This window comes from Poecilia latipinna, unplaced genomic scaffold, assembly GCF_001443285.1.
Source record: "Poecilia latipinna isolate Pla-1442-1.1 unplaced genomic scaffold, P_latipinna-1.0 Scaffold1238, whole genome shotgun sequence".
NCBI lineage: Eukaryota > Metazoa > Chordata > Actinopteri > Cyprinodontiformes > Poeciliidae > Poecilia > Poecilia latipinna.
In genome coordinates this window covers 55,522-73,083 of record NW_015113854.1, presented here as the reverse complement: position 1 = coordinate 73,083, position 17,562 = coordinate 55,522, and the positions used below count along the sequence as shown (strand labels likewise).

The window sequence follows — 17,562 nt, the reverse complement described above, 5'->3', positions numbered from 1 at the left end:
TCGGGGGGGGGGAAAAATTTCCCCCTCTAAACAAGGGGAGAAAAAACCTATTTTTTTTTTTTTTTTTTTTTTTTTTTTTTTTTTTTTTTTTGTCATTTTCAAGGAAATGATTTAAATCAAGTTCAGTAAAGTGGAGCTTTTTTTTCTCAACGTATTGCTCAAATTCCAAAGGCCAACAATGGTGAATGCATATGGTGTTTTCTCTGCAGGAGCACTGACTGAGTTGCCTGGTGTTTAATTCGTGTGTAGGCTCTGCACACTCAGCGTAATAATGATGTGTATCTGCTCCTGCATATCACTCCCACAGTGATGCTGGAAACTCTCAACACTGGAGAACTTAGTCCACCCACTTTCACCTTCACTCTACCCATCAACCACTTCATGGTATGCTTTATTCAATCCAGTGTTTCCAAACCAATTCAAGTACATCTTCAACCTAAAAGCACAGATTGATCCGCATTGATTAATCTTTTATGTTACGTGCTCTACCGCAAGGATTGAAATGTCTGCAGCATTTCTGACTAATACCTGTTAATATCTCAGTCCAACATGGATAAATGAGCAACACAAATGAAAAAAAAAAAAGTTTTTCCTCCAATATGATTTTCTTTAAATTCACTGTTTTTATACTTATTCTCATCCATTTCATGCTGCTTCAGCTGCAGGACAACAACTCAGCAGGTGTGATGTAAAAGACGAGGACCATTTCCTCTCAAGTTAAGAAATAAGATGATGAAACAAAAGAGTTTGTGCTTTGTGAAGCTACTTATTTTACAATAAACTAAAGCTAAAACACAAATAAGCAGTTTTTTTTCCCCCTCTCCATCATAGGAAGTCTGTTACAGCAGATATGTACAGATGCTAGTTTGATATGTACAGATGCAAGTTTGAGGCAAGATACCTCAAACTTGCTCTAAATACAGTTTATTGGTTCAATTGGGGACCAAAATTGGAATATTTTCTAAGATTTTCAGATGCTGCAGTTCACTTTCTGTCAAACAAACCAAACCCTTTGAAAAACCTGTTCACCCCCTCGCCTGTGTTGGCGCTGCACCAAGAGCCACTGAAGGTAAAGACATGGAAACCTTCTTCCAAAATACATACACAAATAGAACGGCATCAGATTTTAGTGGCTGTAAGATTTATCTTTTGTCTTTGGCAAAACACCAAGAGCCATTTATCTCACTAGAGCCAGACTTGCGCATTTGTTTTGGTTGTATTTACCCAGAATGCACTGCGCAATAGTTCCGTTCCTGCTTTTGGAGCGGTCTCCGGTCCAGTTGGTGTTCACATATGTATTCGAATGGTACCAGAGTTCACTTCAGCCAAACTGAGATCCACTTTTTAGGCAGAGCAAAGTTTGCTTTCTTTTGGTCTGTATCATAGTCTGGCCCGGAGATGCACTGGAATTCACCACAATAATGTAAAAAAGCAGCCGAAGTTGGACAGAAAACTGATAGAATGTGATAAAGCCAGGAGAACTAACTATTAATCAAAATCACTTTAAAATACTAAACAAAATGTCTGTCTGCTGGAAAAGTGCAAAGAAATAAGAGGTAAAATGTATAGGACCTGATGTGAACTTTGTGTTATGGCAAACATAAAGCTTGGGGTAGTTTGTCTACTTCATTAGGTCATTCTCCAGGCATGAGTCTCTGATGCTGAGTGTTTCCTTCCCCATAAGGAGAGCTACAGCTGAGTTAAGCAAGAACACAAACAAATACCAACCATCAGGTATCCTCAGAGTCAAATCTAAACAGATGCAATAATTATGATATTAATGTTCTGAAACACCGCTCTGCAGCAAGGCTATAATTACACAACATAATGCGGGAAGTGGTTACTAATTAGCCAGTCAGAAAATAAAACTTTGAAAAACATTGCTGTTATCCATGTGTCACTGGTGAGGCGACAAAACGAATGCGTCAATTAAAGACATGGGACAGGGTACGATGAGCTAACAGATTTTCACGCCATGATGATGGAAGTGACAGCACTGGAAAAACGAAACGCAGCTAGCTGCTGAACTCAATAAAAAGCCCTTTCCCACCCCCTCCCTGTATAACCCCAGTACATTATTTAATATCTAAGGTAATAGGAAAGAGGACAGGAAATTATGCATCCTGCAGTCTCCATGAAACGGGCCCATGATGAATATCTTGTTCTCACATCTACTCTGATAACGCCACACTTGTTCCTAGATTTATTATGCAAGAGTTCAAAGCTGGAGCTTAACTCCAGAGTTCAAACCGATTAAGCTGCCGTCGTGAGACAAACTGTATTATTATTCTGCAGTAACCTCGCCAACAGCAGCAGGGTCACATCATCACTGTATGCTCCCAGGTTCCATGATGATAGTTTGTTTAAAAAATGAAAGTTAGAAAAGGTTAGCATATTTAAAAAACTGTCAGATCATATCAGTTCAAAGAAAAAATAGATGGTGCATTAGGAGCAGGTTCATAAAAGTTTAGTACTTAAAAAAATGATTTGACTGTTATCAGAAAATAGCTAAGATATTAGCAGGTCAAAGCTCTTCTCAGTGCACTTTGTGCACATGTTGAGGTTGGGCACCAATGCAATACTTCACTTAGTGGAGCCGTCTGCAGTAGGTGTGGTAAAGAACTGGGACTGTGAACTTGTTCTCCTGACTATCCTGTAGAGGGGCCTTCGATTCATTCTAGGAAACATTGCTTATTTGTGGATTTGTTTGTCGTTTCTAAAATATTCAAACTAAAAGGCAGCATAGGAAGGCAAAATGTATAGATGCACTGCAGTGGAATCGATATATATATAGCGGACAGTATTTATCAAAATCTTGACATTTCTTTGAGTTTGGAAACAGTCTCACTGAAACCATGCCATATTAATAACCATGAAGATTGTTCAAATATTTTTGTAATCAAGAATGATCTTCTGCACATCACAAATCCTGAAAACAAGTAGCTTTCCAGCAAATGAAACAAGAAAGACTGACATGGCCATTCAGGACCACTTTCATTTTGAGGGAAGATAAATAAATGTCTCACATCTCTGATGTTGTAAATATTCTGTGTATCCTAAACGAGACCTGCAGGATGAGTCTTAAACCTGTGACTCACCGGCACGTCTGTATACTCCTGTTTAGTTTATGAAGTACACACACAAGTGTCTAGAGGATCCATTTGGTCCCCTGCAGAAACAGGCTGGTGCTTTTATTTCTGGGCAGATCATTATTTGTCTAACAGTCAACAGACTTAGCAAACAAATGACTCAGTGGTTTGTGAGCATGAGCTGTGTGCAAAGTAAGAGATATGAAAAAAGAAGACATGGTCCAGTAAAAGTACAAATGTCAGATCCCAACATCGGTAGCTGTGCTAATGAGAGTCTGTGTGGGCACGTCGGGGTGTTTTGCATTCCATGTGTACCTTTGTCGCTGAAGTCGTCGACGAGGATGATTTCTGCAATCAGCTCTGGAGGAGAGCGGTTGAGCACACTGTGAACGGTCCTCAGTAGGGAGGACCAGCCCTCGTTATGAAACGGGATGATGATGCTGGTGTTGGGCAGCTTCTCTGAGTACAACTTCTTTTTGCAGCTGCAAACACACACAAAACATAGAAAAAGATGTGTTAAAGATGTCGCCCTGTATCAAGATACTTTGTACAAATTCTTGGTTTTTAACGACATGTAGACTGCAGTCGACAAGATTCATGCCAAGATGCAGAATGTTCTGAACGTTGTGTTCTTGTCATGGTTGACATGCTTCAATGTCAAACAGGCCAGGGAACATATATGTGGAATGACAGACATGGATGGGTGTGATCCAGATGTTTTTGCAAGAAAATCAGAAACTGTTCCAACTACCAAAGATCCCATTTCTCAGTTCTGTCTCTACTTTTCTACTTAAAAGTGTTTAACATTACATATTTGACTGATTTCAGAATCTCTGATTCAGTTTTGTAACGTGGGTTTAGTCCTGAGTTCTAGAAGAGCAAACCATATTTTCACCCTTGCAGAATTGCTAAAGGAATCATACATTTTTCTGAGTCTTAAGAGGATTTATGTCCGTTTCCTTCAAGGGATCTTGTGGGGTGTGGCATGTATGTACCAAGTGCCTGGGTTGGTTTAAGGTCTTTCCAGTCCGTGTATACTCAAAGCAAAAGCTGTGTCCACATTCTAGGCAGTAGTTTAAGCCTGTTCTCAGGACTGGAGAGGTGTGCAGCTAGGTTTGAAGAGGCCAAAGTGAGAGTTAGCAAGTTTGAGGACAAAATTATCCAAAGGCAAAGGTTCCCTCTACGTTGAGGCTTCAAGCAAAATAGTTCAAATATCTCAATATCTAGTTCATGAGCAGTGATAGGACAGAGTGAGTGGACACACTGACTGGGGCACCACTGCAGTCTGTCATAGTGAAGAAAAAGTTGAGGCACAAAGCTAGCTGGTGATGTACCAGGGCATATTCTGACTCCAACCTTTGGATCATGAGATATGGGTGATTAGCAGAAAAACGAGATGCCAGATACAATCGGCTTCCTCCAAAAGGTGGCTGATCTCAGCTTTACAGAGAGGATGACAGAGCTACTCTTGGATGACAGAACCAAAGCTACTGCTTCTCCACAGGGAAAAGAGTTAACTTTGTATAGAGCTTTAAGCTTGAGATGGTCAATGTCAGAGTTTATTAGCAGTAAGCAAGATTCATGTAGAAATGATTAAAATAAATCATGCTTTGTGTAATAAATATGAGTTTCATTGTTGAAATAAATTTTTAAAAAAATTATTTGGTGATAATATTTTATCCATTTCTAGTATTACATAGCATCACTTCAGGAGGAGGGTTCATTTGATTGGCCATATTTAAAACTCCAGAGGTAGTTTTTCACTTTTTGACAATTTGATTTGAAACCAAAGCAAAAAACATCCGAGCTTCAAGATTAGCAAAGAAACAACAAGAACTCACATTTGGCCACAACATATCTAATGCTCCTAAGTAGAGCCACAACATCTTTTCCAGCAATAAAATGACTTACACGCTGCTCTTGCTTTGACTTCAACAGCTAAATGCTATTGAAGTCAAACTATATGACTTCGGTTTTTCCTCAACTGCCATTTCAAAAACTCTGTTTGCTAATTGATCCGGCTGATACTCAGCCAGAGAAATCCAGCTCAATGGGAGAAATCCCAGACAGAGGACTGAAGAGAGATGACAATAGAGTGGAATTGCATAGGAAGGCAATGGCCAGGCTATAATAAACGTGTTGGTCACAACATTTCCATGTCATTACTACTTTTTATATTATTTTTTTAGGTCATTATTGCCATATTTGAAATGCTAATTGACAGAGAAAAAGAAGCCTTCTCCTTCCAGTGACACCGGCCTTTACCTAATTGTATAGCTGTGCTCTGCAGCAGTCCAACCTGAACAATGTGTTGCTCTTTTAATAGGATGTAATGAAGCATACCACCTGCTGCTTTGCCCTTCAGTTCCTTTCTCTTTTCTCTTCCCTCTCTGTACGCTCTCTGTGAGATCAGAAGGGGAATCTGCAGGGACTGTAATTACCTCGGAGGCTCTCAGGCTTGTCTGGCTCTCGCTGCGTCTCTCCATCGCATCATTCTTGTAGCGAGCGCGAGCGAGACAAGTGAATGAAAGCTGTAGGAAGGACTCGGGCCCGCGGAGAACCCAGGTGGCACACGGTTGTCAGACACCTGTCACTCTCCTGTCGCTTCGACTGGTCTAACTGATGCCAACATCCAGATTGTCGGTCCAAGAACCTGACAATAACATGGTTCTGTTGAAAAGATTTCAGCCCCAAACCATTTCTGTTGAGCCCGATTTTCATTTAAATCTTGCCAGGACAGACAAAGCAAAACTGCTCTTTAGAGAGTGATGACATGTCTTGGCACAAGACGGTTTTACAAAGTGAAAACGTTAAAATTCCACCAAAATGAAGGCATACCGTTTGCCAGGATGTTTAAGTATTTACTGGACATGTTTCAGTCACGCTTTTCAGAGTTTTACTGCAGTAAAATAAATAAATAAAAACTGCTTAGTCCGCTTTGAGTTTGCAAAGTTGAACTGCAATTTTTTGACAGCTGCACCGTGGGAGCAATAACAGGATCTGTTTGATAGAGTGCACTTCAGTGACGCCACCCTGGTGGAGACTGTGGCGCGTGGGATGGAAAGCATGTTTGATGTAAAAAAGAATCCACATAAGGTCACAGGATGTGGGAGATTTATAAGTCTGAGGGATAAAAATGAGAGAGAGCATAAAACGTAAAGTGGGGACCTTGAGAGTGAAAGCGTTTAAAACTGCTTTCCACATGAAAGTGACAGAGGAGGTCAGAAAGAAGCACCTGTCAGGTAGAGGAAGGCGCTGAAGACTGATCTGAGACGAAGCGGGTCAGCGGGTCTGAAGGTGTTTAGACGGCTGTATTTATAGTGTTTCTGGTCTATTTTTTTAGTACTTCTCTTCTGATAAGTCACAGATCTGTGGGAACAAACTCACCTGTCTGCACTGCAATCACATGTCCATATGGTCCCTAAGCAGGACCAGTTTTTAAATGCACCACCCTGCTCGAGTTTGGAAGAGCCTACTGTGAATCAGACATGCAGTTAAAATGGGCTGGTGGCAACAATCTGCCACTTTTCATTTGGAACTGCTAATGTATCTGGACTGAATGTTTCCTGACAGGCCCTGATCAGTGATTGCCTGTCGGTAAACTAAACATTTTTTTCTGATTAGTGAATGTACCCCACAGAAATGTCAGCAGGTCACACTGAGAGCAAGCATCCTTCAACAACTCTGTGCTGAAGGAGGAAGCCTCAAAGTTAGCCACATTAAGATTTTTAAAAACAAAGCAAGGGGAAGCACAAAAGTGAAAGCTGGAGAACATTTAGAAAAAATATATGTTAATTCTATGGAGGAATAAACTGCTGTCTAAACATTCAGCCAAACGTATCACAACAAGGTGATCAGCTTTCAGATTAATGTTATCTGTCATGGAAGATGATGGCTAATGTTTGCAGTCATGTGGAAATCTCAAAGTTATGGAACTGGTCTACTAACCACAGTTAATACACACAGACACTGAGTAAGCAGAAATGTTCATATATTAATCCATCCATTGTCTTCCGCCTAATCAGGGAAGATAATTGCCTCGTGTGTGAGCAGCACAATATTTTTTACTCATTCATTGGGTTTTATTTAACCTGGTGAGTTAATGAGAACATTTTCTTAATAACAGTAACGACAAGGCAATATAAAAAACAAATAAATAAGACATGCACTACCTTCAGCCCAGACTGCAATTATAAAACTTCCATATTTCCAATTGATGCATCTGTTTTTATGATTACCTGCCCTTGTTGCTCCTTTACAATAAATTTATTTTACACTCAGACACTTGTGTTTAATAGTAAACCTTTTTTTTTCTTTTTTCTAGAAAATCAACAACCTGCACCAACTGAACTAAGAGTGTTTATGTTTTCAATACAACGGATAACTTCAGCAGGTGATTAATTTCTCCCCTCTCTGGTAGATGGAGTGCCAATCTGTGAAATAAACTGCTGTGGTCTTTGGCTGGAATGAAAACCTGCAGACGTTTGGCCCTCCGTGGCCCATTTCAGCCCTGATTCAGATAAAACTACACACACCGGCCCACGGTGTAATTATTTTTGTTGAGAAATGATTATTTTTTTTGTCCCTGGGGGAAGGTGAGGTGTGCGTCTTAAAAAAAGGTGGGTTCCTTTGTGCTGTCACCATTTTACAGGCTGATATGGCAGACTAAGATAAGGTGGAAATCATTAACAAGACCTCATCTGTTGGAAAGCTGAGTTTTAACATCTTCAGGGAAATTAAATGTGAACAAGAATGTTGGCAAAAAACAAAAACAAAAAAATTAGAAAACTTCTGAAAATTGGTTCTTTTTATCCAGAAAGAGAGGAAGCTTTGCTACTTTGTGCTGCTTGGGACAACATTTAATGGTTTGTGTTTGTTTTTCACTATAAATATTTAATGAAAATTTTTAATTTTAAATTTAAATTTCAGGTTGAATAAAAAAAAATATGTAATAGTTCTTTCAGAACAATTTGATTCAAAGTTTTGCAAAAGTCCAAACATCCAAGATTTATTCATATCTGCAAACATCTGATAGCTAGAAGTCACACTGCAGCACTAAGTCAGGCTCCAGATATTTTTGGACAAATTTCACAGCTCAAAGACAAAGTGCTATGAAACTGACCCAAAATAACGCTACTTAATCTAAGGCTACAGCAATGCTTGGTTTACACCGGTGAAATTCCATTATATTGCCTACAGTAATTTATTATGGTCTGGAACAGAAACACACTGCAGTTCAAACCAAGACAAGTTTCAGCTTTGAAATGACGTGTGCTAAATCGTCTGGCATTTGTAACATAAAATACAATAGAGATACTGGTTAAAGCCTGTACTTATCAAGTTTTAAATATATGATAAAGTCTAACCTGCTGTTAAGATTTTGACCAATTTCAAAATTCATTCTAACCTCTGCCACACATACAAACTCACCTGATTATTTTTTTTTCAAACTAAACTATTAAATGTAATGAACACAGAGAGTGAAATAAAATGCGTTGTAGGTTATTTATTAGTATTAGTAGTTTTGAATATAAAGAAAAGGAAAGAATTTGAGTTGTGATGCATTGATTGTAGGAAAAAAAAAGTTTTTATCTGCTGTGAAGCATCAAAAATTGATCAAGGGAAGACGGACCAATTTTCATCACTAATGCAGTGTTTGTCTTTCCAGTCATGTTAGAAAAATCACATAAGCTATTTTAAACAACTGTATACACAAATATATTTTTTAAATAAAATTATGTCTGTGTTTCCTTCTGGCCCTTTGCAAAGTTTAGGAGGTAGTTTATATTTCTGGCAAATTGAAAGACATGTGCATTCATCCTTTTTTTTATAGGTTCTGCTTTTTGTTGACATTAAAATGACAACAGATGTCTATTTAAAGGCAACACCTAAAGCCCAACAGAGCCAAAGTCAGATAAACCCCAGTGCCTTGCAAACTATGATATTAAATAAGAAAATATGATTGGAAGCAACATTTGTTCACAGCTTTTTGCACAACAAAAGTTTTAAACTTTCTGTTGACCACGCTGGTGCTCAACTCACTTTGGATGCCGAATGTCGGGGACAGAGCGATTCAGGGAGATCCTGTCACTGACGTAGATGTTGAAGCCGTTCTCCCTGTAGGCCTGGTCCACCCTGTCAGCATCCGTCAGCGGGAACGGCTTCCCCTGCTCACCGTTTCCTAAAACATGTGCACACACCGTCACGTCATGAACACAATGGCATTTAAAACCCTCAAACTGCAGTTCTTGCTGTTTTCTTTCCTTTAGGCAGAAAATAAATTGAACTTGAAGACAAAAAATGCTGTTTTATTATTCTCAAAAGTTATTGTAGGTACTTTTTTGTTCCTCAAAGGTTAAACAAAGATAAGGTCAAAACGTATATCTTCTGTGACATTGTGTTAATGAAAAAGAGCTTCATAAAAGGAAGTTCCCCCAAAGACGAAGACAGGTTCCTATTCTGAGGGACCATTTAAAACATACAGGACAGCAAAGAAATGCAATTTTTTTTTTTGATTAAATACTTTTGGAGTCAGAGGTAAAGATCGGCTGATACTAAAAATTGTTTAGCGTCACATTTTTCCCTGTCATTAGAGAGGCTGACAAATACATCTAGCCATAAACAATAATCAGAGATTCTGGATGCCCAGAGACCTTAATCAAGCTACATCATCTAGCAGTATAATCTATTGAGTAGAAATTACACTATTTTCCCTAAACATAGAAAAAGATAACTTTTAGTCTTTGTGGCTCATCTCAGGTATGAAACTATTTCAGCTCATTCGCAAGCCGATTTCCCTGGAGTGGTAAATTATATCCAGTTGGCGATTGTGGTCAATGGTGTAAACTATATTTTGACGTTAGATTTACATCACAGCAAGAACAGAACATGACGTGCATAAGAGAAACATGAGGAGGGACCAAGAGATGCTTTGAACCAACCAGATCGAGCAGCATCTCTTCTGATCGTCTCATAGTCATGCCAGTCTTTCCGTCTTACACCATCGCGTCCCACTCTGGCGTCCTTCCCCACCCTGTTCACCCCCTGCAAAGAAATATACTCACAATTAGGGCTTGTAGAGTATCAAATAACCATATAACTTGACTGTAAAATGTCTGGAGGGAATCTATTTGATTCAATACTGTGCAATTAATCCATTTAATTTGGTTACAGCTGTAGCAACAAGTTTCACAAGGATGAAATTCTACCACACTGTATGTTACTTGAAAATTAAGTCCAATGAATTATGAACGTAGGTATTAAAGATGAAGTTAAACACAGATATTGAATGTTGGCAGAATGTTTCTACAGCCAGAAAACAAAAGCATTTCTGACTGAAACAGAAGTTCTTGTGGACACAACCAGTCTTCAGAACAAGCCAACCCAGCACCTCAATTAATCACTCATCCTTTGGTTATAAGGTTATAACAATGTCAACAAAACGGAGCAGTAATGTGACTCAGCATGTCTTTACACACTGATTTGCAACATGTTTGGAAGAATACTGAATCCTGCTTTCATGATATTGAGATCTTGCAAAATAAATCTTGAGCTTTAATTTAACATGACAGGGTTATTAACACATATGGTTCTGAAATGAATACGTTTTGATTATTCCCCCAAAAAGTTCAACCAAAGCATCAGTCTGTTCCAAATTAATCACAAAAACTTAAAAAAGTAAAACAAAAAAAAACAAAAAAAAAGATAATCAAAATGGAGTTTGATGGACGTGGTTTTAAAATGAACTAAAAGTTCTCTGGTTTTACAACCACACCACACTCTCAATAAGATTTATCTTCCCTTGATCCTAAGTCACTATCTGTTTCAGCTACATTATTTCTCCAAGGCTTCAGCACTCACTATCTAACAGTGCTCTGCTGAGAGTTCATCCACAGAAAGCACACTCTTCTATTTCATGCTTGACAACCCTGTGAGGGGAATATCAATGCTGCGACAATCAACTCTGTTGAGGCTTTCTACACACAACCACACACATACAGAGATACGTCGCAGCTCGGCATACAAAGACGGAACCTGTTACTTCTTGCACTCTCTCATTCCACATGCAGAGTGCTTTTCAGTGATTCCGTGTCATGATTACCCGATCACAAGACAATGGAGAAATAATTAGCTCAAAAAAGAGGGGGGCAGCAATTAGTCAAACACTTTAAGTACATGTGACATGACGGAGTGCATGACATAGTGAATTAATAATCCAAATGCAGAATTGGTGGAACAGGACTCTGAATAGCAAAGTAACGCATGGTGGAGCTGAGAGCTTCCAAGGTTTTTAAACAGACTTCTTGTATGACCGTTGTTTCTTTGCAAAACATGAGGACAAATCTAAGCATAAAAAAACCCAGTAAAAATTAGACAGTCATATTTTGTTCCTACTGATTACATTACGTCATTTGATAAACATTAATTTGGGTTAACAACACAAATCATTGTGGGGTTCCTCAAGGGTCCATTCTTGGTCTTCTTTCATTTAACATCTCACACAGTATGCATGCTGATGTGTCAACATATTCATTTATGTGTAAAATGTTTTTGTGCCAACCTAAACTTTTTACAGGTCACTCTGGTGAAAATTTGTACGTGCTGCAGCTCACATACTTTAAAAATGTTCTTTTCCTAATTTTATGTATGCCCTGTGTGTGACCCGAGTTATACAAATAAACTTTCTTCACCTTGCTGGACAATCTTTAATTTGAAGTTTGGCAAGAGTTCACTGTAGCAAAAATGGAATTAAAATGTATAATGACAATTTATTTCTGTTTAGAAGTGCAACAAGTGCATGAAGTCTGATAAAGAATGACACTCATCTATGGGAATTTATCCATGTCATTGTAGGATTTGTTTAAATCCATTTCTGAAACCTGAGCAGCCACCCAGTGGACCTGATTGATTGCTGATGACTGCAAACCAGAACAACTGAAAAAACACACTGGATGATGCTGGTACCTCTGCAGGCTTGTACAGTAGGCAATGATGGGATTTTCAAGAGTTCTGCCTTCTATCAGTCTTTAAAGAGTTACAGAGCCAGTTTGCGTTACGTACGCTGTGGATCCCTATAATGTGTTAATCACTGCAGTTTTCTTCCAAAGCAAAGCTCGTGCCGTCTGCTTGGCAAAATGCAGGTGGCGACTTCTTTCCTCTGGCATTGCGATTTATGCTACTGCTGACATTAAAATTAGCTTATTAGCCCACATTATCCTGACTCTTCCAATGAAAGCTTTTACATGCCATGCTTTATCCTCCCTTTATGCAATATCCAACTGTCTAAGTCGAAAGGACATATTAAAAAGCTTCAGGCTGCTTGCACAATGAAAAAGGCTTCCTAATATAGAAAGATGGTGTGAAGGAGCTTCATATAAACCCATGCTACTCTACTCCTGATTTCCTTCTTTCCATCCAACCCTCCCTTAATTTGACCTCGCGTTTCCTTACTCCATCGCAAGCAGACATCCTCGGTGTGTCACATAAGGGTCTGACAAGCAGCAGGAGTCCATCTGAGCAAATTTATACTAAAGAGAAGCAGGAGCGTGCCGCCCCATTTCCTCCTGATTAAAATTTCATCGCACGTCGCCATGATATTCCTCCGGGGCGTTTTGCGCTGCTCGACAAGACCTTGAAAAACAAGACAAGGAGAGGGGGGGGGAAACTTCTCAGCTAATGCGTGCACATGTTTGGTTTTGTGGAAGTAGAATGTGGGCGGGTACTGAGACCAAAGACAGAAATTGAGACAGACAGTGAAAGGTTGAGCGTAAAAAAGAATTGCATAGAAAAACTGTTGCAAACTCAACAATCCCACCAAAAAACAACAGTCAGACAAACAGGAAGACTTCTTAAAATCCATTTAACCATTAGAACACTGGGGTCAGAAAAAGAAACTTCGCATGAATCATGGATGAAACACATAATGTGGAACATCACTAGTTTAGTACAGATTCCAATCTTAGCCCAACTTTATTTAATACTTTGACCATAAATTTCTCTCTTTATCACTGACTGCAAGGTTTCATTTCTGAAAATATAAAAAATAGTGTCTAGTCATATGGTAGTGGGGATTGTCTATGGATTATTGCCCAAATACAATCATAAATTTAAATTTTAACTTAAAATCCTTCTTACTGATAAGGAAAGGTTGGTTTCGATTGTGAGGTGGGGGCAAAACAAGCCCAAATCATCAGCCCTCCATCATTGTACTGATTTTGTTTTTTTTTTAATGGACACAGTGGTGATGTCACAGGGGTAAAGCACACAACTCATTTATGGAGCCCTTAATCCTTGACCAGTCTTGGTCCGTTGACCTTAGTCACATGTTTTCCGCCTCTGTCTCTCAACCTGCTTTCCTGTCTGACCACTGTAAAAAAAAAATGCCTTTAAAATATGATGATCAGGAATTAAGTTGATTTTGCTCACATCCCTCATATGAAATAAATAGTTTAGTGTTTTTGTAACAAATAATGGCATATAGAGAAGACAGAAACAGCAAATGACAAAATGAAGATGGACCTTTCCCCCACCAAGGCAAACAAGATGCTTTTAAAACATGCAGTTCTACTACATGTTTTTTTTGACTCCAGCTTTGACTTGTCATTAATGATGTGAATGTGATAAACTTTTTGGAAGATGGAGTTAAATTCATCTCATCCAGCTCTCAGTAACATAGTCTCACTGCCAACAGACTCACAAAGCCCCACCAGCCCAGATGAGCCTCTGAAACTGAGCTGAAAACAAGGCCAAGCACAGTCATCTGTTTCTCTGCTGCACCACACAACGGAGAATTGCCTTCCCCTACTCTGCAAGTCACTATCATCACAAAGCTAAGGCTCCAGGCTGACACAAACTCATTCCACTGTGGGCACTTTTCCGCTCTGTTAATATTCAAGACGCAGCAGAAAAACACTGATAGGACACTGAAGGAGTGACAACGCGATCCACAGTGGCTGTGTTGTCTCCATTCAACATTCTCAGAGCAACTGATGGGAATGTAAAGTCTTTAAAGTGACACACAAAAAAGAATAAAATAATGCACACCGCAGGTTGGAAGGGAAGCTTAGAGAGCCCAAAAGTACAGGAGCATAACTCCTGTCAGCAGGCAGCATGAGGCCTCATTAAATTTAATGTAGCCTTTTAGTGGTCTATTTAACTGATGACAAAAGGCCAGTGTTTGCATATAGTTTCATAAAAAGAGACTTATAGTTTCAGTCCACACATTTCTGAGCATATTTGCATAAGATATGGACACACACATTGTCAATCTGAGATAACATTAGTTCTGTCCAAACTGCCCCCATCAAAGCACATGAACGTCTCACACCGGATGGCTCAGCACAAGCCATGATGATGGTTTCATCATTGACACAATGATGAAAGGTGCATTCAGGTTGACCTGTTCAACAAGTGAAGTCTAATATTTCCCAGGTTTAGTCACCATGAGGCTCCTCAGAAGAAAAGTGGGAAAGTATATGTAATGCTGTTGAGTCTGTCTGGACAAACTGTGCGATGGTGATCATACCAAGAAAATTGTCAGCTTCAGTGTATGCAGTTTTCTTATTTTAACAGTGATCCTCAAAATGTTGAATATTTGTCAGAGAATACCATTTAGCAATTTTAAGATTTAAAACTCCTCTAACTGTGCAATTGTACAAAATAAACGTGTTGGACTATGGGGGCCAAAACTGCAACATTTGTTACATTTTCAACTGGTGCAGTTCACTTTCACACGACACTGTGTCAAACAAACCAAACTATTGAAAAACCTGTTCCCCCCGTCACCTGTGGTGACACTGAGTCAAAGTCTACTGAAGGAAATGACATGAAAACCTTTGAAGAAGACATAAGCACAAAACGTAAACAAAAATGTAGTAGCATCACATTGTAGCAGTTGTAGGAATCTGTCATCTTTGATAAAAATCCCTGAGTCATTTCTCTCTCTAGCCCTTGACTTGAGCGTTTGTTTTGGTTGTATTTACCCAGAATGCCCAGTGCTATAGTCTGCGTCTCGCATTTGGAGTGGTCTGTGGTCTGTTTGTATCCACATAAAAATATGAATTGTGCCAGAGTTCAAATTAATCAGAGATCTAGGTTTTTAGGCAGACCGGAGTTCTTACCTTAAAATAACATTTAAAATGTTTTTCTACAGGGCTAATAATGTGGTAGGATAGCTGCACAAGTACTGATTCATACTATGCTGTAGAATAATAAGTCAGTTTGTTGACCAAAAAACATTCTATAACAGTATATTTCAAATTTACATTTTTGGGGGGAATTCTTGGAAACTGGATTCAAAATTACGATTTCTGTAAAAGAACTCTGGTTTGACCCTTATTGGTCTCGCCTTGAGGATAGAAGTGGTTCCATATCAATTTGGTATAAAATCAGCAGGTCGAAGCTTTAAAGATTGGAAAATGGTCACAAAATTCTGATTGGTGGATCTTTGATGGTAAACATAATATGAAGTGATTCCATAGGATAAGCTGAATGGATTTTATAAAGGCCTGCCTTCAAAAGCTTTCATCCTGTCAAAATGATGAGCTGTAAAAATATTGAGTAAAGTGTACAGGTGTAACTCTACCGGCATCATTTTAACATCAACACAGACCACTTTTTTCCTTCTTACAAACATTAAAAGCTCTGAGTCAGCAAACTCTTTGAACAAGAAACATAGAAAAGACAGGAGAAAAACAACTGCAGCAAAGGTTTCAGAGTGGCGGTTTCAGAAAAATAATAATAAATCAGTGAATTTTCAGTCTGAGCCAGATACACTTAGTCATCACCCAACTGAACGCATAACTGATAGATATTTAACAATAAGCTGTTTAATTGTTCTGTTTTTACAGACTTGGATCAATTCAGCTTCAACTTTTAAGGAGCTACCATGAGAAAAGGACCAGATGTTTTTCTTAGCAATCTCCCCTCAATTTCTCAAGAAACCCAAGAGTTCAAATCTATTTTACTATTTATTTCACAGAGAGCAGAGCAGTTACAACAGCCGAATCTCAAACTCCAGAGCAGTTAGAAATCCTCCCTTAATTAATAGCGCATCTTCCCCAATAATCTTCAACGTTGGAAAACAGCTGCGTTTCACCAAATCTCTTAATTCTGCAGCTTTATGTTAAGGTCACAACATCTTTTTTGTGTCTCTCGCAGCATACTCTTTCATTTGTGTACACCAGATGGCTCTAAATGTACTCTGTGCCTGGGAGACTCATCTGCCATTTCGCTGTAGAAGAAGCGCCGCTGCAGCCACCAGCAGCCAGCTGGAACCACACAAACATGGTGTTAAATGGATGCAACGTCTGATAATAAATCCCATTCGCTTTCACACTGTTCACAACTTTGGAAAATATATTTGAACACAATTCAAATTTCGGGGAGTGATTTTTTATTTTATTTTATGTTTTTTAATCAGATGAAGATGTTCCAGAAGTTCAATGTGAAAATGATCCCAATAAAATTTTAAATACAGGTTATAGATTTTGGATATGGCTGCATGAACTATTTGTACAGTTGTTTTAATCCCTGTCTCACAAACTAAAACAAGCTCTCTTTCCCTATCAGATTTTAAATATGGAGCACCAATGAACCGGCCCCCATTTTGGAAGACCAGTCAAAATGCTCTTTTGGCTGCTCTTCCAACCAGCCAAAATCTATACATATGCAGTACATATAGAGTATATGTATCTGTACATATACTGTATCTGTACATATACTGTATCTGTACATGTACAGTACAGATAAATACTATCGGATCCGATATTGAAAACTATTCTAGATTGGGTATTTATTCTACATTATAGTTAGCATTCCTAATATCACTTTCTGAACCGTTTGAAAAAAATATGCTTATTGCAGTTTATTTTTTGCATGTTTGACCAAGGTAGTCAACCTGTTTCTGTCAGTTTGTTTCTTTGTGATTTATCTTACATTGGCAGTTATACTCCTAATTTCACTGACTAAACAAATTTAAATTATGTTGGGTTTACAAGCTTGACCAAGCTTGTGAAGGTATTGGTGTGTTTAAGTGTTCTGTACTTTTTAGACAAAAATACATACATAAGGTTTTTACACATTTTAAAACAATGATTTCAGAAATAAGTAAAAAGGAAAATCTTCCACCAAAAGCGAACATAAGTGGTCCAACCAGCCGAGTTAGGACATTATGGTGAGCTCTAGGATCAAAGTGACTGGTTTTCCTCCCAATGACCTCGATTGAGGGATTTCCAGATTATGTTGAGTTTTTCTGAAATGCTGGCTGCCTAACCTCGTTTCCATGCTGCAGTGGTCTTCTGTTAATCTGGCCAACAGCAGATTATGTCTGCTTTATGGTCAGATAGAGAGCCTGATGCTGTGGCAGCCTTTAAACCCTCAGCAGCTGCAGGAGGATGCTGCACAGTAACAGCGCTGACATGGCCCAGAGTTCTTCATGAAGTCCCTACTTAATTTAATCTTTCTGGGTTAAATA

At 38.8% G+C, this 17,562-nt stretch overlaps 1 protein-coding gene across 1 annotated transcript in view; it reads right to left on the bottom strand.

Annotated features, from left to right (window-relative positions):
- The window catches only part of LOC106960860 (polypeptide N-acetylgalactosaminyltransferase 10-like), a 117,380-nt gene that overhangs the window by 62,113 nt on the left and 37,705 nt on the right, over positions 1 to 17,562 (bottom strand). The window contains exons 2-4 of the mRNA XM_015054217.1: positions 10,031 to 10,133; positions 9,132 to 9,270; positions 3,405 to 3,571 (exon numbers count right to left, since the gene is read on the bottom strand). Of these exons, the coding sequence (XP_014909703.1) occupies positions 3,405 to 3,571; positions 9,132 to 9,270; positions 10,031 to 10,133 (409 nt within the window). The remainder of the gene's footprint in view (positions 1 to 3,404; positions 3,572 to 9,131; positions 9,271 to 10,030; positions 10,134 to 17,562) is intronic.